This window comes from Monodelphis domestica, chromosome 4 (genome assembly GCF_027887165.1).
Source record: "Monodelphis domestica isolate mMonDom1 chromosome 4, mMonDom1.pri, whole genome shotgun sequence".
Taxonomy (NCBI): Eukaryota; Metazoa; Chordata; class Mammalia; order Didelphimorphia; family Didelphidae; genus Monodelphis; species Monodelphis domestica.
In genome coordinates, this window is record NC_077230.1 from 96,367,030 (window position 1) to 96,394,049 (window position 27,020).

The following is a 27,020-nucleotide window of genomic DNA, read 5'->3' on the forward strand; positions in this document are numbered from 1 at the left end:
TTTTTCTCTGATTTGTATGGGAAAAGGAACTATTGCATATGTTTATGAGACTATTTAGAAAATAGTTGTTTTTGTAGAAGATGTTAAGTTCTTGTTACATTGAGGAAGAATTGGGGATGCATAGCTCAGAGAAGAGAAGACTCAAGGGAAATGTGATCACTGTGTTCCAGTATTTGAAAGGATGTCAAGGGAAAGAGGTATTCGATTCACTCTGGTTGACCCTAGAGGGCAAAAACAGAAGCAACAGGTAGAAGCTGAAAACAGATGAATTTAGGCTCTTAGGAAAAACTCTAAAAATGGAGCTGTCCAAAAATGGAAAGGACTGTCCTAGGAAGCAAAGGCTTCCAACTCATTGAAGAGACTAGATGACCACTTGTTGGATATTTTATAATCCTTTTTTGGGTGTGGGTTAAATTAAATAGTCTCTTCTAAAATCCTGTGATTCTGCTACAATAAAAACCTTTGTTATCAGCAAGTACCTATTCCATTTGTGACTAAGTTAATTGTTGTTGTTGCTATTCTCTTGATGGGTACAGTTCTTTGTGACTCCTTTTAGGGTTTTCTTTACAAAGAGCTGAGGAGTTTGTTGTTTCCTTCTCCAGCTTACTTTATGGTTGAGGAAACTGAGGCCAAAAGGATTAAGGGACTTTGGGTCATACAACTAGTGTCTGAAGCCAGATTTAAACTGTCTTCCTGACTCCAGTTCCAATACTCTATCTACTGTGCTGCCTAGCTTCCTGTTAATTCCTGGGTCTAAAGAATTCTTGGGGAAGAAGCATTTACTCTTATCCATCTTGAATGACCTATTACAGTGTATTAAATGGATTTCTAAAAGGCCACTTCCAAAGGCATTAACATACAATTTGTCAATGGTGGTATTTAAAAAAAAAATCAGTGCAATAGAAAGACTTCAGGTTCTAGAATCAGAAGATCTAGATTTTAATCCAAGCTTTATTGCTTCCTTTGTTTTCTTGGATAACAATCATTGTCATAGTTTATATTTATATAGTGCTTTACAGTTTGCAATGTGCTTTACAAATATCATTTCATTTACAAGTGAAGAAACTAAGGCAGAGAGAAGCTACCTAATTTGCTGAAAGTCAAACAACTAGTAAATGCCTGAACCAGGCTTCAAACTTTGCTCTTTCTGACTCCAGGGATAGCATTATATAGACTGCATCATTCACCTGCCTCTAAATCAGTTAATTTCCCTGAACCTCAGTTTTTACATTTTTCAATTAGGAGACTGGAACAAATGAACTAGTGATTAGTTAGGTGATTAGATTAGTCCCCTTTTAACACTAATTTTTTGACCCTGACTTCCTTCCAGTTTCCGAACAATTGCATGAAAGGTCCTAGAGGGCAGAGTCTTTCATTTCAGGGTTTAATAATGGGCACCTAGGTGGCAGAGAGGACAGATTCCAGTGCCAGGCCTGGAGTCAGGAAGATCTGAATTCAAATCCTAACTCGGACATTTACTACCTATGTGACCCTGGGAAAGCCACTTCTTAACCCTCTTTGTCTCAGTTTCCTCATCTGTCAAATGAATTGGACAAGGAAATGGCAAATCACCCTAGTATTTTTGCTAAGAAAACCCTAAATAGGGTCACGAAGAATCTGAAATGTAACTACAACAATGAAGGAGCTTCATAATACTTACTGATTGTTTGCTAGATTAGATTATTTGCATCCTCTCCCCAAATTATTCCCCAGGGAACTGTAGGGTTTAAGACATTTTTCAAGGACCTTTGAGTACCCAGGAGGGATTTTTTGCGGGGGAGGGGTATAATATGTTTCAAATGTAAGTTATTATCACATGTGTAGTAAATAGTAAATATGTGAGTGGAATATTAAAATATTTGAGTGGCTAAACTCATGCATGCATATGTGGTAGGAAGAAAAGGGAAATGAAAGGGAAGAAACCGGGTGAGTGAAAAGAATAGTGAATGTAGAGATGAAATATAAAGAGTGCTTTTTCCTTTTGGTCTTTCTCTCTGCCTCTTTCCTTTTTCTTGTTCTCTTACTCCTTCCTTCTCACTTGCCTGTGGTTTTTATTGCTGAAGATCAGTCCCAAGGGTCATAGATCCCAAATGGAAACATAGGAAATGTGGCCAGAGATGGTTCTGAGAGGTCATATCACCAGCAGAGAGTTGGGAGTTTCTGAGATAGGAATAGGAAAGTCTCTTAGCTTCAAGGGCTGAATTCAGCAATAGGTGAGGAAAAGTCATCTTTGTGCATCCAGGAGGCCTGATGAATTATCATTTTGATCTGAAGAGCAAGGAATCTCCTGGAAACTAACCAAAGGATCTAAGCATGTCATATTTGATATAAGGAATTAGTAAACTGGAATACTTAATATATACATCTTCCCTCATTTCACATGATCAAAAACCCTTAGTAGTTTCCTCATTTTATCCTTAATAAAGTATCAATATCCAATATCCTGGCATGTGAGGCCCTCTGAAATCTTTGCCTTGATTTATGTTTCTAGCATTGGCTATTGGTGTATTGTTGTTCAGTCATTTCAGGCAAAGATGCTGGAGTAGTTTGCCATTTTGTTGTCCAGCTCATTTGACAGATGAGGAAACTGAAACAAAATGAGGGTTAAATGGCTTGCCTAGGATGACACAGATAAGTATAAGCTAAGTATCTGGGACGAGATTTGAACTCAGGATGATGAATCTTCTTGACTCCAAACCCAGTGCTCTATCTACTGTACCACCTAGCTGCCCTCTCTATTACTATTCCCTATCATATATTCTATAGTTAAGTCAAATTAGACTACTCAGTGTCCCCTGTTCCCAGAGGACCTCTGTTTAAATCCTGACTTTGACACTTTCTAATTTTATATCCGTTGTCAAGTAAATTAACATTTATATATTTTTGTTTTCTCACTTGTAAAATGAGGTAATCAGACTAGATGACCTCTCAGGTCTTTTCCTTCTCTAAAGCTATGATTCATTTACCTCTTGGTGCTTTTCTTTTTTCTCTCACATTCTGAACTTGTAACTCATCTCTATCGTGATTTCTACCAATATATTTTAACTATTGAAATCCTTTCCATCTTTTAAAATTCATCTTCACACCCAATTTCCTCCTCAAATGCTTCCCTAACCACCCCCCCCAATTGCCAGTAACCTCTTCTTCCTCAGGCTTCTCATGACACATTACTTTTCATTTCATGAGTCACTTCAAAATACCTTAAGGTTGGATCTGTAACTTGCAATGTTACAGTACCTAGTACCCTAGGACCTGCTGAGGTAGAATGGTATAGTAAAAGAGCTCTAGACAAAAGACCTAATTAATTCTGGCACTAATCACTTATCACCTCTGGACCTCAGTTTTCTCATCTATAAAATGAAAGGCCAGATCTAGAAGTACTTTGAAAAGTAAGCAATTATAAAATGCTTATCAGAGAAAAGAATAATATTGCACATCATTTATCTAGTCCTTGTCTATTCATCTCTAGGTTTATAATCTGATCATTTTAAGTCACTGAAACTCTCTGATCCTTGATTTCCCCATCTATGAAATGAAGATGTTGGACTCTGAGGTTTTTTCTAACTCTGAAACCTATGATCCTGTGCCAGGTTATGGTTATTTGTGTATATGTTGTATTCCCTTTGCTCTTGATCTCAGCCACTAATTAGGCTATAAGCTCCTTGAATATAGAGATTGTATTATGTTTTATATTTATATCCCCATTCATTAGTGCAGTGCCTTTAATTACTTAACTCTTATGAAGCATCAACATGGAGATACTGGATATTGAAAAGCTTTATTGCTGTTTTTTTTTTTTGCTCTATATTCAGAAGGGCCCCATTGATGAAAGAGGAGTTTGTTGTCTCTCTTCAGCTGTTATCTCATTCTTCATAGTGGATCTAAATTGCTGTTCATTACAAACCCTTCTTTTCCTCTTGGTTGTGAATGATGCTGTCTTCAGCTGGAAGCTGGAATGATAACCATATAAGTTGGAATGATAACCGGATGAAACTTGAGACGTGCTTATAAAATACCCTCAGACCATCACTTTCCAATTTGATGATAACCTTGGGACAGTGGATCCTGCTGACCCACTTGGAGAGGTACTACCCTCTCCCAGGAAGGAATTCCTCAGCTCTGGGCTCATTCAGGTACTGAGTTCAGTTCTATAGAAGCTTGATCTTTAAATAATGGTGCCATACTTTTTTCATTGTCTATGGATCTTTATATCCCATCCTAGACCCTAAGGAAAATCACATAAAACTTGGATTTGGCTCATGCCTAGGGTTTCCCCAAAAGAACTCTGAAAGGTACTCAAAGTACCATGGAGAGCAAACATAAAACAATTTTCTTCAAACAAAAGGCATAATTAGCACACAAATGATTCACAAGCAGAAATTAACAGAATTAAAATATGAAAGAATCACCTCTTCTTCCTAATGTACTCTCCTTGAAGGATGATACTTCAAACATCAAGACATGGGGGAACAAGAATGCTGACAAGCCATTTTACCTTCACCCCAGTGCTGTCTGTCTGAATTGGTCCCTCAATCTTCCAGAGAGCCAATGCTGGTAATCTTCAACTCCAAAGAGAGTTTAATTTCAGAAATCTCATCCTGTTGCCAGTCATCTCTGAGTGGCTCAGAAGCTCTCAAAACTCCCAAAGTGGTCTTTAAGGTAGGAAACATCCATCTCAAGATCACTGTTTAGTCATCTATGCTCAGAGAAAGGAATGCAGGAAGAAGAAAGAGTCAGAAACCTAAGGTCCAAGCTCACATTCCCATAGGGAATACTCTCTTAGCAAATACAAGAGATCAAGTATCCTGGAGTTTTTATAAGCTCAACAGATGTGTATGTGTGTATATGGGGAGCAGAGACAGAGAGAGAAAGAGAAACATGCAGAGACCCAGACACAGTATGGAACAGTACCTACCTTTGAGATCCACTGAGTGAGTCATTCTTTATGGCTCAGCAACCAGTTATCTTTAACACAGCCACCCTTTGCTTTCATCCCAGGAACCAAGAAAGTAATAATGGGATAACTTTGTCATTCCAGAGCACAAAGCCTTCAATGCTGAGCTCCATGGATCACTGGGAATGAGAAGGGAAACCCAGCTTAGCATTGTACGTGCTTCATGGGATGGCCCTTGCAGACCTCTCTCCTCAGATGCTTCTCTGGTTGGGCTTCCTTAGAATCACTAAGTTGGCTTTCACTGATAGAACATTTTAGGGTCATAACTAACTCCTTACCCTTTCACTTTCATCCATTAGTACATATAGAACCCTGTGAGATAGTGTGTAACTATCCCCATTTTATAGATGAGGAAACTGAGGGTGAGGGATCAAGTTCAAGTACCCAAATTCACACAACTAGTAGGTGAAAAAGCCAGGAATGGAGCCCACATTGGATGATAGGCTCTCTACACTTACCTCCACATCAAACTGCCTCTTCCCTTCAGTGCTTGGGTCTTAGGAGATTGAAGAGAGGAACAGAGAGGAAGGGCGGGTGAAGAAAAAGGGAGGCAGTGAAAATAAACTCTGCAGTTATAAAGCCCAACCCTCATTTGTCATGTTGGAGCAGAACTGTGTGACAGGATGCTGTTGCTAACACTAATCCCCCTGTGTATTATAGACATGCACCGTGGCACAGATAAGAAAACTCAGCTCTGGAGATGGGGATGCAGACCACCTTCTTGTCATCACTAGCTGTGTGTGATGCATGTATATGTCGTCTTTTTCTTAACCAGACAGGATACTTTTCCTTGTTTTCTCTACTGCCAAATCATTCATTCTGAACTGCATCCATAAATGTCTCTGCAGTGAGAGAGCTGCCATCTGAGCAATCACGTTTATTGGAAGCTTGGTACTGTGGAAATGGCATGGACTCCTCTAGAGTTCAAGTAACTGGGTTCAAATCTTCTCCCTTGCATTTACTGCCCATGTCATTTTAACCTCCTTGGGCCTCAGTTTTTTTTTTTTCATCTGTAAAAATAAGAGGTGAGACTGGATAACTACTGAGATCCATTTTGGTTCTAGATCAGGGGTTCTTAATATGAGAACTCATTGGAGGTTTAGGAGTAGATTTCAGGAGGTCATTGATCTTGAAAGAAATTATATCTTTATTTTCACTAACCTTTAACTTAAATTTATCATTTGTTCTGTTATTTACTTATTTATTTTTAAGCCCATTACCTTTTTTAGAATCAGTATTGTATATTGATTCTAAGGAAGAACAGTAAAGGCTAGTCAATAGGGTTAAGTGACTTACCCAGGATCACACAGCTGGGAAGTGTCTGAGGCAAGATTTGAACCCAGGACCTCCCTTCTCTAGGCCTGGCTCTCAATCCACTGAGCCACCTATCTATCCCTTTTCTAGTACTAAAAAAAAAAATGGGACAGCAAAGTGGCTCAATAAGCCAAACCTATAGACAGGAAGTTCTGACTTCAATCTGGCCTCAGACACTTCCCAGCTGTGTGACCCTGGGCAAGTCACAACCTCCATTGCCTAGCCCTTACCACTCTTCTGCCTTAGAACCAATACACAGCCTTGATTCTAAAATGGAAGATAAGGGTTTTAAATAAATAGAAGAGCATTAGGAGTATGTGGAGCTCCTGGATAAGAAGCCAGGCAGATGGACTGAAAAGCATTTCTAAATAAACAATGGTTAGAAGTGTGTGTCCTGGAGCTCAGCACTGCCAAAGGCTTGGAAAGAAAGGAGCTCTGCTAAGCCAGGGAAGTCTCTTCTGGAGTATGACGAGGGTGGACATGAGAAAGAGTGCATGAGGGCCAGCTCATCCCTTTAGGATGGTCGGAGGCCAGCACACAGAGAGCTGTGCCATTGGAACATCTGGCCAAACCAGAGGCTGACCAAGTATCCGAATCTACCAGCTCTAGCTGAGAAATTTCAGTCTGCAGATGATGGCATAGCATACATACCTTCTGGGCCAGCTGCAATAGCAACCGAGGGATGCTGAGCAAACCCTGAAAATGGCCAGATGGGGTCACTAGCAAAGAGGCTCAGTGTCCATCTTATTGTAGCCCCCCAAAGCTAACATTCTGTAAAGGGCCCCTTACCCTTTGTTAACCATAGATAAACAGATTTGTAGCAAGGACCTGTTTTGGAGGGGAGGGACCCCTTGGGCAGTGTTTATGCCCATTCTGCTAGCAGTTCTCTTAAAAAATAAATTAAGACTATAAAAGAGCACAGGCTCAAGAAGTAGTCTGAGTATGAGTGATACACCTCAGGTGAAAAAAAGGAAGGAATGAAGAACATTAAATGGAATAGAACCTCGGGATACAGCAGGCAGCTGCTTCAGAAGCAGAAATAAACAGTCATATTTCAGATGGCCACAACAATAACAGAAAGGAAAGTGAGCAGAATCATGTAGTACTTCATATCTAGTCCCTGGCAGAATTCATCAGGTTATTTGGTTACATAAATTAGTTTACACCACAAAGGCTCTATTTTCAGCCTCAATGCTAATTGTCCTGGGATTGTCACCTTCCTCTTGGTGGAATGCTTTCTACTCCCCTCTCATGGACCTTAGGATTCAAATAAATTGCAAATGGAAGGATCTAGGAACTTGGTTTTTAAATATTTTGATGAATATATTTCAATTTAATCAGCTTCCTTTGTAATAATACATGTTTTAAGGGGGCAGGTAGGTGGCTCAGTGGATTGAGAGCCAGGCCTAGATATGAGAGGTCTGGGGTTCAAATCTGACCTCAGACATTTTCTAGCTATCTGTCTTTGGAAAAGATCATTAATACCTTGGAACCAATACCCAGTATTGTTTCTAAGATGGAAGGTGAGGGTTTAAAAAGAATACATGTTTTACTTTGTGGATTAAAACAAAACATTTTTTTAAAGAAGGGTTTCAAAGGTTTTACCAGACTGTCCAAGGGGTCTATACACACAGAAAAAAGGCTGAGCCCCTGAATCAGATAAATCCACATCGTGACTGCTCCAAAAGACATACAACTAATCTCAAAATTTCTCTTCTTTCGACAGCTCTGAGTCTAATTAGTATTTTGTTATTGAGTCATTTCAATTGTGGCTGACTCTGTGTGACCCCTTTTGGGCTTTTCTTGATGAAATATAGTGGAGCAGTTTGCCATTTACTTCTCTAGCTCATTTTACAGATAAGTAAACTGAGGCCAATAGGGTTAACCAGATCTGTTCTTGGCTGATTAGTATTACTGTGGTCTCACAAAAAGAATGGAGGTCTATAAAGTTGGAGCTTCACTGCTGCTTTTTTCCCCACTTAAAATAGTGAATTACTCTCAGGAAGATAAGAAAAAAAGGAAGGAGAAAAGGGAAAAATGCTACATTGATCTGTCCAGGGTCACACAGCTAGAAGGTGCCTGAGGCAGGATTTGAATTCATGAAGGTGAGCCTTTCTGACTCTTAGCCCAGTGATCCATCAACTAGGCCACATAGCTGCCAAATCAACATTTACTAAGTGCTTAGTAGATATAGGAAGAAGGAAAGGTCATTGGAATAATTCATAGATTTTTAAAAAATATGATAGGATTTCAGAGTTGGAAGGAGCCTCAGAGGTTATCTAGTTCAACCTTCCTATCCGCTTCAGAAATTCTCAAATTCCCTCTGTCACAGTCTCACCAGGCTGTGATATAGCCTCCACTGAAGCACCTCAAGGGATAAGGACTTCACTGCCCAATGAGGCAGCACATTCCATTACCTAAAAGAAAATCCTCCAAACTGGCCAGGATACAGTTGGTCATTTTTCAGTAGTCAATCATGAGCAGTTCTCAAGTGAATACGATTTAAAAACAAAGAAAACAACCTTTTGATGTTGCTATGTATTCTCCCTCTTCATTTTCCTCATCTTTCTAAGTTTCTACTTGTTCTCTTTTCCCTCCTCAGGCCAGTTACATCCCCTTGGTCCATAGGCATGCCTAGATCATGGGATGGATGTGCCAGCACACCTGGGGGCAATGGGGTACTGGGTGCATTTCATGCCTCATTCTTTGATGCTCACACAAAATATCATAGACCTAGAAGGGATCTCTGGAAATGGCAAAGCACTCCAGTATCTTTGCCAAGAAAACGCCACATGGGGTCAGGAAGAGCCCTACATCACTGAAAAAATGACTTAACAACAACAAAATCTTCCTGTTTCTCCCCAGGCCCTCATTTGTCATTAATTAGCAACCTGTGCATGAACCTGTGTAGTTCAAATAAACTGAGGTTTCATTCCCTTTGCAGAGGAAATTGATTTGGAAATGGGTGCTAGATGGCATCACGTGGTTTCTCAGAGGCAAGAGAATGCAATAGCCAGGTTACCAAAACCAGTTCTGTTACAGGCTGATTAATGTTACTAGAGTCTCACACTAAGAATGGGGATCTAGAAAGTTGGAGCTCCACTGCTCTTTTTTCCCCACTTCAAATAATGAATTACCCTCAGGATGATAAGAAAAAAGGAAGGTGAAAAGGGAAAAATACTATGTTGATCTCTATTAAGTTTTAAAAAGAGCAACTTTCACAGCTTGGGTTTACATTATTTAAATTCATTGTTCAGATTCATTCATTCACTTGTTCTTTTACTCATTCATTCAACAGATGGTCTGGGATGGCTTATCTTCCTCACAGATCCTCTTTTCATTCATTCTGTTACAAAAATATATACAATGATTAATCCATTAATTAATATGTATCTGATACCTACTGTATGCTAGGCAATATGCTATCCACTAGGGTAGGACTACAACAAAGTATAAGACCCTCAAGGTATTTACAATCTATTTCTGGAGCTCATGAATATTAACATATAAAGAAAACAAATAAAGTGAATACTTGCAAGAGCTAAATGGTATGGGTAATGGGTCCTTTAGGAATTGGGAAGCAGTTGCAGGTAGGTGGCTCAGTGGAAAGAGCACCAGGCCTGGACTCAGGAAATTCTGAGTTCAAATCTACCCTCAGACACTTGATCCTGGGCAAGTAATACTATTAGTATCAGTTTCCTCATCTGTCAAATGAGCTGGGGAAGGAAATGGCAAACCATTCCAGTATCTTTGCCAAAAAACAAACAAACAAAAAAATGAGGTCAAGAAGAGTTGACACAAATAATCAGTTAAACTACCACAATAACAAAAAAAATGCCTAGGAAATATCTGAGTTGGGATTTGAACCCATGTTTTTCTGACTCCAAGTCCAGTGCCCTCTCTACTACATTATACTGCCTTTTAAGGTTGTTGAGTTTAAGGTAGTGGCAGGGCATGCTAGCAGAAATATCCTATGAGCAGTTAAGAATATGGTAATTATAGATAATAGAATAAGGTGATAACTAGATTCAATACATAAATCCTTCCGACTTCAATTTCTTAGCTTTAGGTCATAGTGGTATAGTGGTAACTTTTTGAAGTATAGGATTATGATAGTGACTTGAAATTTCAGAGAGTTGAGAGGATTACATGGTGGCAAGAAAAAGAACAAAAAAAGAAGCAAAACCTCTCAAGGAAAAAAATAAGGAAGATGGACAGGAAAAAAAGAAGAGTGGACACACCATATATTTCTTTTCTCATTTAACAAAAAACTGTCTGCCTTATCAAAAAACAAATAAGTCCGTGAATGAAGAAGACCTAGAAATGTTTTTCCATCTGTCTGTATATGTTATTCTTCTTGTCATGATTGTTATGATGAGAAAAGGGACATTGAAAATATTTGTGGTTGGATGTCTTATTTCAGTCCAAAACGAAAGACAGGACAGAGGAGTGGGATTTATTTATCTGGTTCTCACTACGATGGGTAACTAATTTATACCAAATGTCAATACATTCAAAAGGTGCCAATCCAGGGAAAAAAATGGGACACCCGACTGCTGATCCAAGCGACCAGCTGCCACTCAGTAATAGAAGACCCACAGACCTGGCCTTCTGTAGCCTCTTGAGCCCTGGGGAGATGCTTGTCCTATACCAAAGTTCTCTACACCTGTTTTCAAACTGAGGAATTCATGTGGTAAAATGGAACCTCCAACTTCTTTGTGTGTGTGTTTAAAATCTAGTAGCATCTCCCTTTGCTAACTGTAAACCTGCTTGAGATCTCTTGTGGTTTAGGCCCAATGCCTTCTTTCTCTCTGCTCCTTCTTACTTTCTCATTCTCCCATATGTGTGGGAAAGTGTCCCACCTCCTGCCCTACAAAGCTTTCACACCCTTGCCTTCTTTCTCTCCCTTGCCGTCTTTCTGCCTCCCCCTTTTCTTTGTAAAGTGCTTAGCACAGTGCCTAGCACATAGCAGTATTTACTAAATGCTTGTCCTCTCCCCTTCCCTCCCCTTCCCTTTCGCCCTTCTTTCACCCTCCCCTCCTCTTTCCCCCTTCCCTTTCGCCCTCTCCCTCCCTCTCTCCTTCCTTTCCTCCCTTCTTCTATCTCCCTGTCTCCTCTTTCTTTCTACCCTCTTCACCCCTCTTCCCCCCTTCCCCTACCTCCATTTCTCTGCTTTCTATTTCTTCCCTTTCCTCTTCTGCTCTTCTCTAACCTACTCCTCTTTTTCTACTCTCTCTCCATTTTGGCTCTGTAGAGAGCCATTCAGATTACTTTCCAAAATCCCATCTCTACTGGGAAGCCTTCCCAGACTAGGCAGGTCATCTGAGGATATTTGGTTGTTGTTCATCAGTCATCTCTTTGCCTATCTTTCAAAGCAAATCTACAAATGAATATATCTATATGTGTGTGTGTATGTGTGTATTTTTTTTGAGAGTAGGAGAGGAATATGAGAAGAGAAAATGGCAACAACACTCAAGAAAGACTTAAAAAGCAAATCACCAAAATGTGTTCAAAAAGCCTTCTGGCCTACACACATTGTAAACATAGCCTTTTCTGTTCACATTGGGCACACTCATGTTTTCCAGTTCTTTGTCTCTGGTCCCTTCATTCAACCCTTCCTGCCACTCCCTGATGGGCAAGCCACTGATGGCCTCCTCCCACTCAGGTCTCATGGAGTACTTTGTTTAGTAACTCTCTATCTCACTTGCTTTGTCTATAACTCCCATCCCAGCCTATACAACCAGAGGAGTGAGGACAGTTGAAGAATGGCCACAGCCATTTAAAAATGATAGAACTGAATATGAGAAGGGGAAGGGAGAAAAGAGATTTCCCCCCAAAAGGCTGGTATCTACCCTACAAAGCCAAATAGGCAGGCTGGGGTACCTAGTTTATGTCTGGGGGAGGGGAGGGGAGGGTCAGGCTACATCCCTCTAGTCACCAAAACACATACCTACAATTTGTTTAAATGGGACAGAGAGATTCAATTGAAGAAAGGTGAGAGAGACAGAGACATTGAGAGAAAGAAAGAATAATTATCTGCTCATGCCTGATCCCTAATAGATGGTAAATTCAATGAAGATATGGGCAATATCATGCCTAAATTTTGTTTTCCCCAATGCCTTAACACAGGGCTTTCAAAATAATAGATGCCTAAAAATGCTTGTTAAATTGAATTCTTGTCTTCCCAGGCCAGGGGGATTCTAAGCTTTTGCTTTAGCATACATATTAAGTATTTCCTAATCTTGGCACCTCTCTCCCAAATTACCTCCATCACCATATTACCTCTTACACACATATATACCCATTCCCTGAGAATAACACAAAAGAAAGGTAAGACATTCTCATATTTCTTTCACATTTTGCCAGAGTAGTTCCTCTGGGCTGATTCTCTCAGCTCCCACTAGACTACTAGGTTAGATTTTATAGAGAGCACTGTTTACTGCTCCCGATCCCCTCAAGACTCTAAGGGGAGTTGGGGGAGTTAACACTATGGTCCTCAATAGTAATCAACCCGTTGACATCAATTAAATTTTATAAAAAGCTATTTACTGGGAAGGTACAGAAAGAATGGCAGTTAACAAAACAAACCTTCCCTTCCTCACCACTCCTAAATGGGATACTCAAACATACAAAGTCCCTGGAGAGAATGGGCTCCAACTATTAAGTTACAAGGATAGTTTGGCATAAATGCAAGGAATAAATGAATTTTGAGGGGTTATCCAATAGCTCCTAGCTCTGAGAGTCCTGCTGTCCCTTTGTAAAGCACCCACTATATTCACTTTGGGGGTGAGGCATCAGGAAGGGACCTGGCTTCCCTTGTTCAATTTTTCTTAGTCTTTGTGGGACTTGGTGTCCGAGCTGACAATTCAGTCCAGGGTAATACTAGGTCCATCAGATCACTTGGTTGCTACTGCTACCAGCTTCACTTACCAATTGGACATCTGAGGGTTTTGATGATCTCTAGTATCACTAGTTGCCTGAGCAGTCCCTTTTGGGTATATTCATTTACCTAAGACTAAGAATGAATAAACACAAAAGAAGGAAAGGTTCCATGTGTTTATAGAAACAAGATGACCAGGAGGGAGATAGAGCAGCAGCTTCCCTTTCATTCACACAGAAGCTCATTGGAGTTTTCATTACAAGGTAGGAAAACCAAAAGGGCCATGGGAGAATCATTATGGATTGTTTTGCATGTAAACTCATTTCCATCTCAGTGCTTCTTGAATTATCATTCATTCTGGCTCTTCTGCCAACCATAAGACTCTTCATCACCACACAGAACGAATCCTCTAGTCATTCTTGGCCCAATAGAGGACCATCATGCTTCTCTAGGCTGAATATGAACCAGGCAGAGAATATTATGCATATTCTAAGTAACTCAAAAGAGGGGGGAAATCTGAGCAGGCTCTAAAAATTGGGTCCTTGCTGTCCACTCACCCCATTACAGTACAATTTACAAAAGTGCTACCAGTCCTGTGAGATAAGTTACAAAGAAATATGTTGTAGAAAGGATCTCAGAGATTATTCAATTGTTCCATCAAAGAATCATATAATTTGAATTACGAATCCTTAGAGACCATCTAGCCGGACCCAATCCTAACTATACTTATGCCTTTGTTGAGATAAGCCCAACAAGTGGTTATCTAGTCTTCTGTTGAGGTGGGACTTGTTACCTTCTGAGGCAATCTAGTGCCCAGGATAGTTCCAATGTTAGGATGTTTGTTTTCTTGTTGTTTTTTTTTCCCATATATTGAACCTAAATATGCCTCTCTAAAATGAAATCCTTTATTTCACTGAGGCTCAGAAAGGGTTACTACCTATGTAACTATCTTGCCAATGGTTGCATAATTAGTGAGTGGCAGACTTGGGCCTTGAACCCACATCTCTTTCATTCCAAGTCCATTAAATGTTCCATTATACCAATATACAAATGGTTATCCCTATTATAAAGATGAAGGAAAGTCATTTCCTCATCCCAGAGTCAGAGAGGCCAAAAGCAACAGAATAGTTCTCCTGGTTTCCTGTCTAGGGTTCTTTCAGCTGAGAAAAAGGCCAGGTCGTATAATGGATAGCACTCCAAATGTAGAATCAAGCAGTCCTGGTTTCAAAGCCTATTCTAGACACTTTCTAGCTGGGTAATTCTCGGCAAGTCAATTAACTTCTCTCAACCTCTTTCCTCATCTGTAAAATGAACAGGTTAGACTTACTGGTTCCTAATGGTTTTTGTGTATTTTTGGTGGCAGCAGGACCATTTCACCTACTGAAAATATTCTTTCTCCATTAATCTTGCTATAGTGTCTAAAAGTCTTTAATTTTCATCTTTTTCTATTTGAGCATTATGGGACTCTGTTAGAATGAAAATGTTTCTGGTGAAGAGTAACTCATCAGGATATTATCATCTATTAACAACAAAGATCAAACTAGTTTATCAAATTAGACAGGCAGGTGCCTAGCAAAATTCCGAGGGAAGAGAGCACAGGAAAGATGAATTTAGTCATGAGAGAGAGATCAGAAAAGGTCTTGAGCATGGGGAATTGCAGAAGAGGATAAGTCCTAGGACACAATTAGAATAAGAGACCTATTAAATATCCAGTTTGAGGGTTCTGGATTCCAGGGGGAAGGACAAGTCATAGATCACAGATTTAGAGCTGACAGAGACTTTAGTGGTCACCTCATCCAACAATCTTATTTTACAGATGAGTGGACTGAGGCCCAAAGATTAACTAATTTGTTCCAGATCAGAAGGGTAGTGAGTAGCACAGATGAGTTTTGAACCAAGATCTTCTAATTCATCTGTCATTTGTGCTGTGTTGCTTCAACACAGTAGGTGTTTACACAGGGGAAGGAAATTGAGAAAAAGATATGTAGCCTGCTTCATCATTTGGCCCCTTACCTAGGAGTAGTATTGATAGTGATTCTAATTTTTATATAGCTTTTACTATGTGCCAGGCACTTTGCCTGGAGTACCACCTTTCATTATAAGCTTTGTGGTTTCAGGGACCAGACCACAAAAGAATATTTAGAGTCTAGTATCTACCATTGCTGTTCAACAATCTCATTTCTTAAAGAGTCCTGTTGCAGCTCTGTTCCCTGTGATACTGTTTGACAGTAGACACAATCATACATATTTAATTGTGCTTCCATCATAACTTTCTTCGAGAACTCTCAATATGCTCTGTAAATGCAAATGAATGCTCTCTGCTCCTCTGGAGAGTCATAAACATCCTCAAATCATTTTTATTAAACCCCCACAAGAGCCCAGTGTGTCTCTGCAAGAAAAGTACCTGCCCGTAACCACATGAAATATATGATTCTCCATTGAGCTTTGCTTGTCTTCGGAGGGGATAGGATAGTAAGAAGTGAGGAAAAACAATAACAGAAGGGAGCAAAGTCAGATGTAAGGGAAATGTGATTGGTAAATTAAGGTTTAGTTTATATAGTATATAGAAAATATAGTTATAGTAAACAAAGACATAGTTAACCAAGAGAAGTCAGGAGGCACTTTTCTCATGGGTGCTTTTGTGGGGAGGGAGAGGAGGAGAAGATCTTTTGATTTATCTTATCCGGTTTGGTGGGACATCATAGGGATCATAGCTTTAGACATTGAAGTGATCTTAAAAAGTCATCTACTTCAACCCCTTCACTTCATAAATGAAGACCTAGGACTCCAGAGAATCTATGAAACTTCCCCAGGGTTACCCTGATTTTAAGAAGAAATGCAAGAAGGAAATGAACAGTCATTCATCAACTTTTCCCTATGTACTACATAGTGGTTACTTAATAAATATTTGTTGATTGATTGGTACCCAGCTTACCTGTCTCAGATTTTGTCACTATGGCATCCCTCTCCTGGAATCCCCTTTCTCTTAATCCCTCTGGAGGCTGAGCCAAAGCTGTACTCTCTCAAGGATAGACCACTCCTTCTAGCATCACAGCATCTGCATTGGGCTCTCATCATCCTCCCACTCAACTATTTCTTTTAGAGAGTGAAAATGCTTTTAGTTATTGTTCTAATAGGGGTCCTACATGATTTCTGGGGCCTTATTTAAAAAAAATAAACCAACCAAAAAAACAAAAAACAAAAAACAAACCTTGATTCTCTTCAGAATTCCTCTTGGGCAACTATATTGAAATGAGGAAGGGGTATTGCATTTGGGAATAATGATGTCAGTCAAATGACATGGCTTTTCAGTCTGCTTCTGCCTTCCCCTAGCTGTGTGATCTCATACAAATCACTTAACTTCTCTGGGCTTAGGTCCCCTGTTCTGCTAACTATGAATACTTCCACCTATTTCAGGCTCACCCCATCGAGAATTTTTGACAATTACTGAGATGAATTTCCACCAGGTGGCATGAGTTTCTTATGAGAAGTTTATTATGTAAATGCAATTTGTCATCATTATCATTATTAGTGCTTTGAAGCGGAAAAGAGGGGGAAAGAAAGGGTATCCTGGGCTGTGGGCTTGGCTTCTCCAGCTGTCAGATGGACTCATTGTGGAAAATGAGCCACAAAAAGAGGGCTTAGCACTTTACCTCCTCTTTCTTGCCTTCAAAGCCACTCATTCAATTAGTAATTTATAAATGGAAACTAATTTTTACATTATAGTTATCTGTGTTTCTGCTATTGGATTACCCATGTGAACAGGGACCATGTCTTACCTTAACATGGCAGGCACCAAATAGGTGCTTGTGGTATTGAGTTAAATTGTTTGTTGAATCACTGAGCTAGATATAAAGTAAATTAGACATGGTGCCTGTCCTCAAAAAGCTTATAGGCTACTAAAGGAATCCTTTCTTCTCCCCTCCCTGATCACTGCCATAAAGATACTTTGAGAAGGGTAAGAATGGGGACAAACGTGGGGGAGAGTAGAAGTTAAGAATCAAGGAATTCCTTTAAAAGGTTTTTATAAAATAAAAATATTTATTAAAATGTTATTATAACTGTCACTTATACAATACTTTTAGATTTGCAAGTCATTTTAGATCCATAATCTCACTGATGGCCACAATAACCTTGTTATCTAGGTATTATTATCTCAATTTTTTAAACCCTTACCTTCTATCTTAGTATCAGAAGACAGAAGAACTACGAGCTGTAGGCAATTGTGGTTAAGCAACTTGCTCAAGGTCACATAGCTAGGAAGTAAGATTTGAACCCAGATCCTCCTGACTCCAGGACCTCTATCTAATATGCTACTTAGCTGCCCCCCTTTTATCTCCATTTTTAAAGATGAGGAATTTCAGACTCTGAGCTTCTTAACTTGCCCATTGTCACTAGTTTCTAAATTTGGTAGTAGGATTTGAACTCAATATTTCCTAATTCTCAGTCTAGCAGTTTCACTGCTGAACTGTATGTTATAACTGGAGAAAGGTGGCATACCCATTATGAAAAGTTTAGCCTTTGGATACATATTTACATTTTGACAATTTATAATAATAGCTAATGGATTTTCACATGAGCACCTCTCTAAAAGGAGGCTGGTGTCAGAGAGAATTAAATAAGATTTTATTGATGTTTTTTGTTCTTTAAATCCTAATTTCCAATTGTTATTCCCTAAATGGAACCTCCCTTTTTAAAAAAAAATAATATTTTATTTGATCATTTCCAAGCATTATTCATTAAAGACAAAGATCATTTTCTTTTCCACCCCCCATAGCCGATGCGTGATACCACTGTGGAACCCCCTTTTTAACCAAAAAAAAAAAAACTAAGCAAAATCTGAGTTAAGCAACTCAGCAACCATGTCTCATAGTATACGAAACATTTTTTACTCATTGTTTATTATCACTTTAATGAAGGGAAAGAAATGGTATTATTCATCTCCAACTTTTTGGGATCCTATTTGGGGGTTTTCTTGGCAAAGATACTGAAATGGTTTGTCATTTCCTTCTCAAATGAGGAAATGGAGGCAAACAAGGTTAAAAGACTTGTGCAGGGTCACACAACTAGTAAATATCCAAGATTGGATTTGAACTCAGGGTTTACTGACTCCAGACTTGGTGATCCATCCATTGTACCACCTAACTGCCAATTCATCATTAGTCCTTTGGAATCAAAATTGGACATTGAAACCAATCTAAATTCTAGTATTGTTTAATATTATTTTCATGTGTATTATTGAAGTCATGATGCAGATTGAACTTCTGTCTTTGTTTTAACCCTTTGCTATCAGATAACACGGGTCTTTCTATGTTTCTCTGAATTTCTTATATTACATCAAAGGTGTCAAAGCAAAGTAAAACTGAAAATGGCCCCCAAGGGTGGAAACAATTAGGTGGTAAGAATTGTTAACTCATTTTCTTTCCTGTTTTCCCTCCCAGAAACCTTAATGGACACCCGGACAGCTACTGCTGAGTTGGGCTGGACTGCAAATCCTGCATCAGGGGTAAGCACTGGAGAGGTGTTCCACAATTGCAGATGCTGCTTGGTTATCTTCCTCACGGTTGAGAGCATGGGGTTTCCAGTACCAGAATATTAATATTAATATATCCTATATAGACTGGATTGTCCATTGGCACATAGCTGCTTGAGAGTAGGGACTGCTTCATTTTCTGAATTTGTATTCCCAGGACAGTGCCCCTGCAGGTGCTCAACAAATGCTTGGGAACTTATCAATTGCCCCAGCCTGTGCTACTTCATAATAAAATCAAGGATGACTGATAAGCAAAGTCCACAACCACATCAGGAAGCCCCACTGTATTGTCAGCTGCCCAATTGCCTGAAGAGCAATTGGATAGTCCAGCTGGAAATAGTCTAGCTGACCCGTAACAAATCGTTTCAACTAATGTCATATTTTCTTTAGAGCCAATTAACAGTTTTAGGTGGTGTTTGCTTATATCTGTTTGATGGGAAGTATCTACTGACTTTCTTATGAGTAAGGTGTTATGAGGATAATCAAAAAAATAACTGCCCAGTAAGAACTGGGAAAACGTGAAACTGCTAGTAATGGTGGACATTTTTTATATTTCTCTAACATTTTAAGAAGTGGTAGCTAGGTGGTACAATGGATAGAACACCAGACCTGGAGTCAAGAAGATATGAGTTCAGATTTCACCTAAGACACTAGCCTAAGAAATTGGGACGCTGGGCACATCACTTAGTGTCAAATTGCATCAGTTCCTTATCTGTGAAATGGTGACACACTGGAGAAGGAAATAGCAAGCCAGACCAGAATCTTTGCCAAGAAAACCCCACGGACTTTTGTCACAATGGGTTGGATCTCATCTACTTTGTTTAATCATTCCTCATCATGGTACCCTGAGGGAGGCAACATTTTAACAATTTCTTGTCTCCCACCTCTATTCTTTGGTATAGAGGTTCCCCATGTTAGGAAGATACTTTCTCCTGAACTATATTTCTTTGTATCTGTAATTGTGTTCAAGGCATTTCTCCAGTTGTGCCTTCTATGGGAGACCTTTCCTATCCCTTCCCTAATGGTTAGTGTTCTTTCTCTACTTATTTCAAATTTACTTTCTATATGCTTTTATCTATTTAATTGTCTATATATTTAGTGTAACATTGATGATGATGATGAATAATTTCACTTTTGTTTTTGTATTTCCAGGATCTAGAATGGTACCTTGAATCTAAAAAAGGTTTAATAAACTGTAACTAGTTCCTATGCAGAATTAATCAGTGCTTTTCCTATGGAGAAAGATGGAATGAGCATTAGGCTAGGACGACCTGAGATGAGTCACATGGAACAGAAAGGCTGGCCAATCAGTTAGCCAGTCAACCAACATGAACTAAATAATAGTTATGTACAGAGCACTGAGCTGCCAGGCACTGTGGGTGGTTGCCGAGAAAGAAGACACTTTCTCTTCTTCAGAGAATTTACCACCTAATGAAGAGAGTCATCATAAATGAACATAAATAGAAACATATGCAACAGAAACACATAAATATGGAAAGTCAAATCTCAAGTGTCCCCAGTATGGATGCTTCATCCATCATCATTTGACTTTATCTGTAGTAGATGGGGGTTACATTTATTTCAAAGCTGCTTTTCTCTCTGCCATTCACTGTATTATTTACTGGGATAGGCAGGTTACATAAGGCGTCATTCCCTGGTATTCTCATTCCTGGAGTCATATCTCTTTTTATTTCCTACTTATATAAATAAAAATTTAATTATAAAACTAGCCTAGTCGATAATGCCATAGAGTCTATTCTACATGAACCTGCTTCATATGTATGGGGATTGAACTTATGATTTCCTTGGTTTAGAGAAGTCCCGGGTAAGGAAACTTCCTTTGTGAATGCAACTTATTCTACCTTTTTTCCAGCTTAGTTTCAGAGTTATCCAGAGCACTAAAAAGGCCAATGACTTGACCAGGATTACACAATAGGTTTGTGCCATAGGCAGAACTGGACAAAGATCTCCTTGGCTTCCATGCTAATTCTCTTTTCCTTATGCAATTCTGCCTCTACATGTAAGCAGCAAACATGGATTTTAAATACCCATGCTTAGGGAAGTGGGGTAGCATGTGAAAAATAGAACCCCCTTTAACCAGGATACTACATGTTCTATAAATTTAGATGGGCCCCTCTTTGGAGATTCTTCCATGCTCATTAATACTTCATGTCATTGGGAGCTAACTGGCCTAGGGGATACAAAGTTAGTCTCAGACTTAGAGACTGGAGATCCTGAGTTCAATTTTGGCCTTGGATACTTCCTAGATGTGTGATTGTGGGCAAGTTGCTTAATTCCCATTGCCTAGCCCTTACTGCTCTTGTGGCTTGGAAACAACACAGAGTACTAATTCTAAGATGGAAGGTAAGGGTTTAAAAAAAAATTAAAAACTTCATACAAGAGGGCAGCTAGGTGGCTCAATGGATTGAGAGACAAGTCTAGAAACAGGAGGTCCTGGGTTCAAATGTGACCTCAGACACTTTGTAGGTGTGTGACTCTTAACAAGTCACTTAACCCCCATTTGCCTGACCCTTACTTACCCCTCTTCTGGTTTGGAACCAAAACATAGCATTGATTCTAAGATGAAATGTAAGGATTAAAACAAAAAAGACTTCATGCCAAAGCAAGCCAAAACACTCTGACCAATGATTTATATAGTTTGGTTTTTAATCATAAGATATGTTAGAGATGACCTGGTCTCACGTTCTTATTTTTACATAGGAAGCAACTAAGACCCAGAGAGGGAAAAAAATGTCAATGTCAAACACTTGGTTAAAGAGCTTCCTAATCCAGCCTACTTTCTCCTACATTATACTGCCTTTCTAAGAATTTCCTATTGTTTTACTTATTTAAAGATTGTTTGAGGTTTCTTAAGGAGAATCTCTTGAAATGTTGACAGAATTTCTATTTAATTATCTTTTTGGTGAAAACATTTTTTATGTGTAACAAATATGCTCATTAAATTCCCTGATCATCTTGATTTTCATTTCCCTCTGATTATCTTTAAAGAGAGAGGAGGGGAAAAAAAAGTCCAAATTGCCCTGCTATACATCAAAGAAGATATTTTTCTCTTCTCCTAGTGCTAATTCGAAATCAACATAAAGCCAACTTGGCATAGGGGTCTTCTTTCCCAGAAGAGTCTTTCTCCTTGTCCTGAAGAATGCTTGTATTTCACACTCCATCCTTTTGACAGCATCTTTAGATCCAAATTTCTTGGCAAAGGTGGGAACACTCCTTATTTCCCATTCCCTACATCCATAAATACCAATAACACTAAACCTAGGCACAAATGACCAGGCCTTCTGTCAATAGCAACATGTATTAAAGCCATAAATATGTGGAGAACCTTGTTCTAGGTACTTGGGATAAATAGAAAAGGAACCGAGAGACATAACTCCTAGCATCCAGAAGAGAGAGGGAACTATGATGCTGAGGAGTCACTGAGCTGCTCTCTATTCTCTACCTGTTAGTATTCCTGATGCAGTCAGTCGATGGGTCAACAAGCATTTAAGTGCCAAGTATGCACCAGGCATTGGGTTAAGTGTTGGGGATAATAAGAATGCCAAAACAAAACAAAACAAAACAAAACATGGTTCTTGCCCTCTAGGAGTTCACTTTCCAGTTAGGGGGGATAGTACATAAAAGATACCCACAGAGGAGAGAGAAGGTAATCTCAGAGGGGAAGGGGTTGGGGGGATTAAGATAAACCAGTGGCAGAAGGTGAGATTTACACTGAGGATCTCTTGTCTTGCCTACTTTCACCGCTGTCCTCTGGATACAACTCTTTTCTAACCCATTCTTCCTTGGGCATCTTTAAGAGAATGATAAAAAAAAAAATTCTTTGTAAGTCAAGTTCTGTTTGAAGGGAAACTTCTTTATTTTCATGGAGCATGATCTCATTTTTGTAATGGATATTCCTTCCAACAAGGCAGACCATAACCTACTAGCCCCTACCTTACCACCCTGTGTGCTTTGTTCATGCCTTTCTACCAGTCCTTCAAAAGGGATCTCATCAGCACTGGGTGGCTTCTTTCTAATTCTCTAGTCATATATTTCCCAAAAATTGTATGGATTTGTTTGCTTGATTACTATTATTTTCAATATGTTTTATATTATTGTATATACTTTATATCATGATTTTCCCAAGGACTGGACAGTCCCCCTCTTTTTCTTTGGGGTAAGAGAGAAGGATAGCAATGGTATTCCTGTTCATTCATTTCTTTGTCATGTACAACTCTCTATGACTCCATCTGAGGTTTTCTTGACAGAGATACTGCGGTGGTTTACCATTTCCTTTACCAGATCATTTTACAGATTAGGAAACTGAGGCAAATAGAATTAAGTGACTTTCCCTGGCTTGCACAGCTAGTAAGTATCTGAGACCAGATATGAAATTAGGAAGAATAATCTTTTCTGACTCCAGACTAGTGTTCTATTTATCGAACCATCTAACTGCCCAATAGTACGACATGTTTATTTTTTTATTATTTTCAACAATTCTGTAATTTTATTATTTTCAAAAATAATTTAGAAATGTGTGAAGGGATAATGATTTAAACTTGGTCACTAAGTAACAGTGAACACCTGCCAATGGTATATCATATTTATTTGTATTGATTCATAAATGTGTACCATCTGATGGGAAAGCAGGACTGAACTAACATAGTTTTAGTGAAACAAAATGAAAATTTTGACTGTGAAAGTAGGTCACTTAACCTCCCTAGGTCTTAATTTTGTCATCTGTAAATGGAGGGATTTGTACTAGGTGACCTCCAAGATACCTTCAAGATCTAAAATGTGATGATTCTACTAGTCATACCTTCATCTCAACCTACCCACTTTTCTACATATGCTTATGCCCTTTTTTGGGGGAAGGGGCACAAGACTGACTCCTATATCTCCTCTTACTGAAATCTTTCCCTTTTTCAAAAACTTGGCTTCCATTCTACTTCTCCCTTAAAACTTTCTTGGTACCTCCAACACTACCCCAGAAAGGGGTGACTATTCCCTCCTTGCTTTTCTCTTGCCTCTGTTTGACCTGCATATATATTACTCTAGCTTGTACAATTGCTATTTGTATGTATGTCTTACTCCCTAACTAGATTGTAAATTCTTTGAATATAAAGATGGTGCTGTTTTTCTTCCTTGTAACCTTAGAACAGCACAGTACTTTAATAACAGTTAATAAATATTGAATAAATGAATGGACTGAATTGGATGTTCATATTACCAAGATCACACAGTTGGGGTAAAATTCGAATCCAGGGCCTCTAGTTCTAAAATGATCTTTCCATTACAGATTCATCTCAGAACAAGCCATCTCTGAACATGGGTTGTAATAGACATTATTTTCCATTCAATTCCATTCAGAGTCTTAAGTAGTGCATGACCAACTACAACTCAAATGGGCTTATGAAGTATGCTACCCTTCCTCATGACAGAAGCAAGGTATAGAAAGATACATTTTGTGGACATGACTGATATATATATATATATATATATATATATATATATATATATATTGCTAGAGATAATAGGAAGCCATTGAAACTTATTGAATAGGGGCATGATATGGTCAAATAGGAACTTTTGCAAAATCACTTTGTCAGCTATGTGGAGAATGGATTGGAATGTGGAGAGGTTTGCAGGGGGCATACTAATTAAGAGGCTATTACAATAGTACAAATAATGAAGGTTGGAACTGGAGTGGTAGCCCAGTGAGTGAAAATAAGGAAATGGATGAAGGAGATGTTGTAGGAGTGGAAACAACAAAATTTGGCAATTGGTTATTTCAGATGAGTAAGAGTGAAGAGTTGAGAGTGACAATGAACCCAATAAATAAGACCATTTGTTATTCAATTATCTACATAGGTGTGATATGATTTTAATTTGCATTTTTCTAATCAAGAGTGATTTAGAACATTTTTTCATATGATTATTGATGGCTTTGATTTCTTCATCTGAAAATTGCTTGTTCAAATACTTTGACCATTTTTATTTGAAAAAATTTATTAGGTAATTGATTTAGAATATTTTTCCATGGTTACATGATTCTTGTTCTTTCCCTCCACTCCTCCCTACCCTCCCATAGCCAATGAGCAGTTCTTCTGGGTTTTACATGTGTCATTGATCAAAACTTATTTCCATATTATGAATATTTGCATTAGGGTAATCTCTTAAGAGTCTATAGAACAAAAACTTTTTTAATTTAACATAATCAAAATTATTTATTTTAAATTTTGTAATATTTTCTAAATTTTGCTTAGTCTTAAAATCTTTCCTTTCCCACAGATCTGACAAGTATACTATTCTATGTTCACCTAATTTACTTATAGTTTCATTCTTTATATTCAAGCCATTCACCCATTTGTAAATTTATCTTGGTGTAGGGTGTGAGATGTTGATCTGAACCTAATCTCTCCCATACTGTCTTCCAATTTTGCCAGCAATTTTTATCAAATAACAGATTTTTGTTCCAAAAGCTGGGCTCTTTGGACTTATCATAGAATGTCTTGCTGAGGTCATTTACCCCAAGTCTATTCCACTGATCTTCCTTTCTGTCTCTTAGCTAGTACCAAATTGTCTTGATGACCACTGCTTTATAGTATAGTTTACGATCTGGCACTGGTGGGTCCCCCTCTTTCACATTTTTCCATTATTTCCCATGATACCCTTGATTTTTTGTTCTTTCAGATGAACTTTGTTAGAGTTTTTTTCTAATTCAGTAAAAAAGTTTCTTGGTAGTTCAATGGGCATGGCACTAAATAAGTAAATTAATTTGGGTAGGATCATCATTTTTATTATGTTAGCTCATCCCACCCATGAACAATCAATGTTTTTCCAGTTGTTTAGATCTAGTTTTAATTGTGTGGAGTGTTTTGTAGTTGTGTTCATATAGTTCCTGTGTTTGTCTTGGCAGATAGATTCCTAAGTATTTTATATTGTCTAGGGTGAGTTTAAATGGAATTTCTCTTTCTAGCTCTTGCTGCTGGGATGTGTTAGAAATATATAGAAATGCTGAAGATTTATGTGGCTTTATTTTGTATTCTGCAATTTTGCTAAAGTTGTTGATTATTTCCACTAGCTTTTTAATTGATTCTCTGGGGTCCTTTAAGTAGACCATCATATCATCTGCAAAGAGTGATAGCTTGGTTTCATCATTGCCTATTTTAATACCTTCAATTTCTTTTTCTTCTCTAATTGCTACTGTTAGTATTTCTAGCACAATGTTAAATAATAGAGGTGCTAATGGGCAAACTTTTTTCCACTCCTGATCTTATTGGGAAGGCTTCTAATTAATCCCTATCCTTTGACCACTTGATACATGTAATTCTCAAGAATTTTATCATTCTTGGGAAGTTAGAAGGAGTATACATAGAAAGAGGTCATAGATATGAGTTGACTTTGATGGAAAGGTATTAAAAAATAAAGTGAAGAGAAAGAGGGATTCACTATGGGGGAAGAGAAAGGAAGAATGGGTAAAAATTCATCTCATTTATAAGAGTTCCATAAGGAAGAGCTTTTACAATGGAAAGGAAAGGGGTTGTGGTGGCAGGAAATAGTTAGACCTCACTCTCATTGGAGTTGTTTTATAGAGAGAATAGCATGTACTCTTCAGTTGGATATAGTAATCATATCAAACATCTAAGTAGGAGGGGAAGAAGACAAGAGAATTGGGGTGCTGATAGAAGGGAAGGATTATGGGAGGTAGAGGTCTGAAGCAAAATGAACTTTTTAGGAGGGACAGGATTAAAAAGAGAGAGATTGAAAGATAAATGACAAAAAATAGAATGGAAGAAAATAATCATAACTGTGAATATGAATGGGGTAAACTCACTCATAAAATAAAAGTGGATGTCAGAATGGATTAAGAAAGAGAATCCAATAATATATTGTTTATAAAGAAGTGCTTGAAACAGAGAGGCATATATAGAGTAAAAATAAGGGACTGGAACAGTTTTTATGCTTAAGCTGCAGTAAAAATAAAAGCAGGGGTAGCAATCATGATTTCAGATAAAGCAGAAGCAAAGATAGACAATTAAAAAAGGTAAATAGGGAACTTATATTTTGTGAAAATATGCCATAAGAAATGAAGTGATATCTTTTAAAAATAATTTTAATTTTATTTTAAAAATATTTTTCCATATTTTCATATTTCATTTTCTTCCCTCTCCCATCTAGGATACAATAAGCACTTCCACTGGGTAATATAGATGTAATCACTTATACCTATTTCCATATTACTCATTTTTGCAATAGAGCAATCTTTTGAAACCAAAACCCTTAATCATATATCCATATAAATAAATGATTGGTCATTTGTTTTTCTTCTGTGTTTC

At 38.3% G+C, this 27,020-nt stretch overlaps 1 protein-coding gene across 6 annotated transcripts in view; it reads left to right on the forward strand.

The window, feature by feature from the left end:
• EPHB1 (EPH receptor B1) overlaps nt 1-27,020 on the forward strand; it is a 769,317-nt gene that overhangs the window by 238,254 nt on the left and 504,043 nt on the right. For all 6 annotated transcript variants that reach the window (XM_007493906.3, XM_007493907.3, XM_007493908.3 and 3 more), the window contains exon 2: nt 18,590-18,654. In XM_007493906.3, coding sequence (XP_007493968.1) covers nt 18,590-18,654 — 65 coding nt within the window. The remainder of the gene's footprint in view (nt 1-18,589; nt 18,655-27,020) is intronic.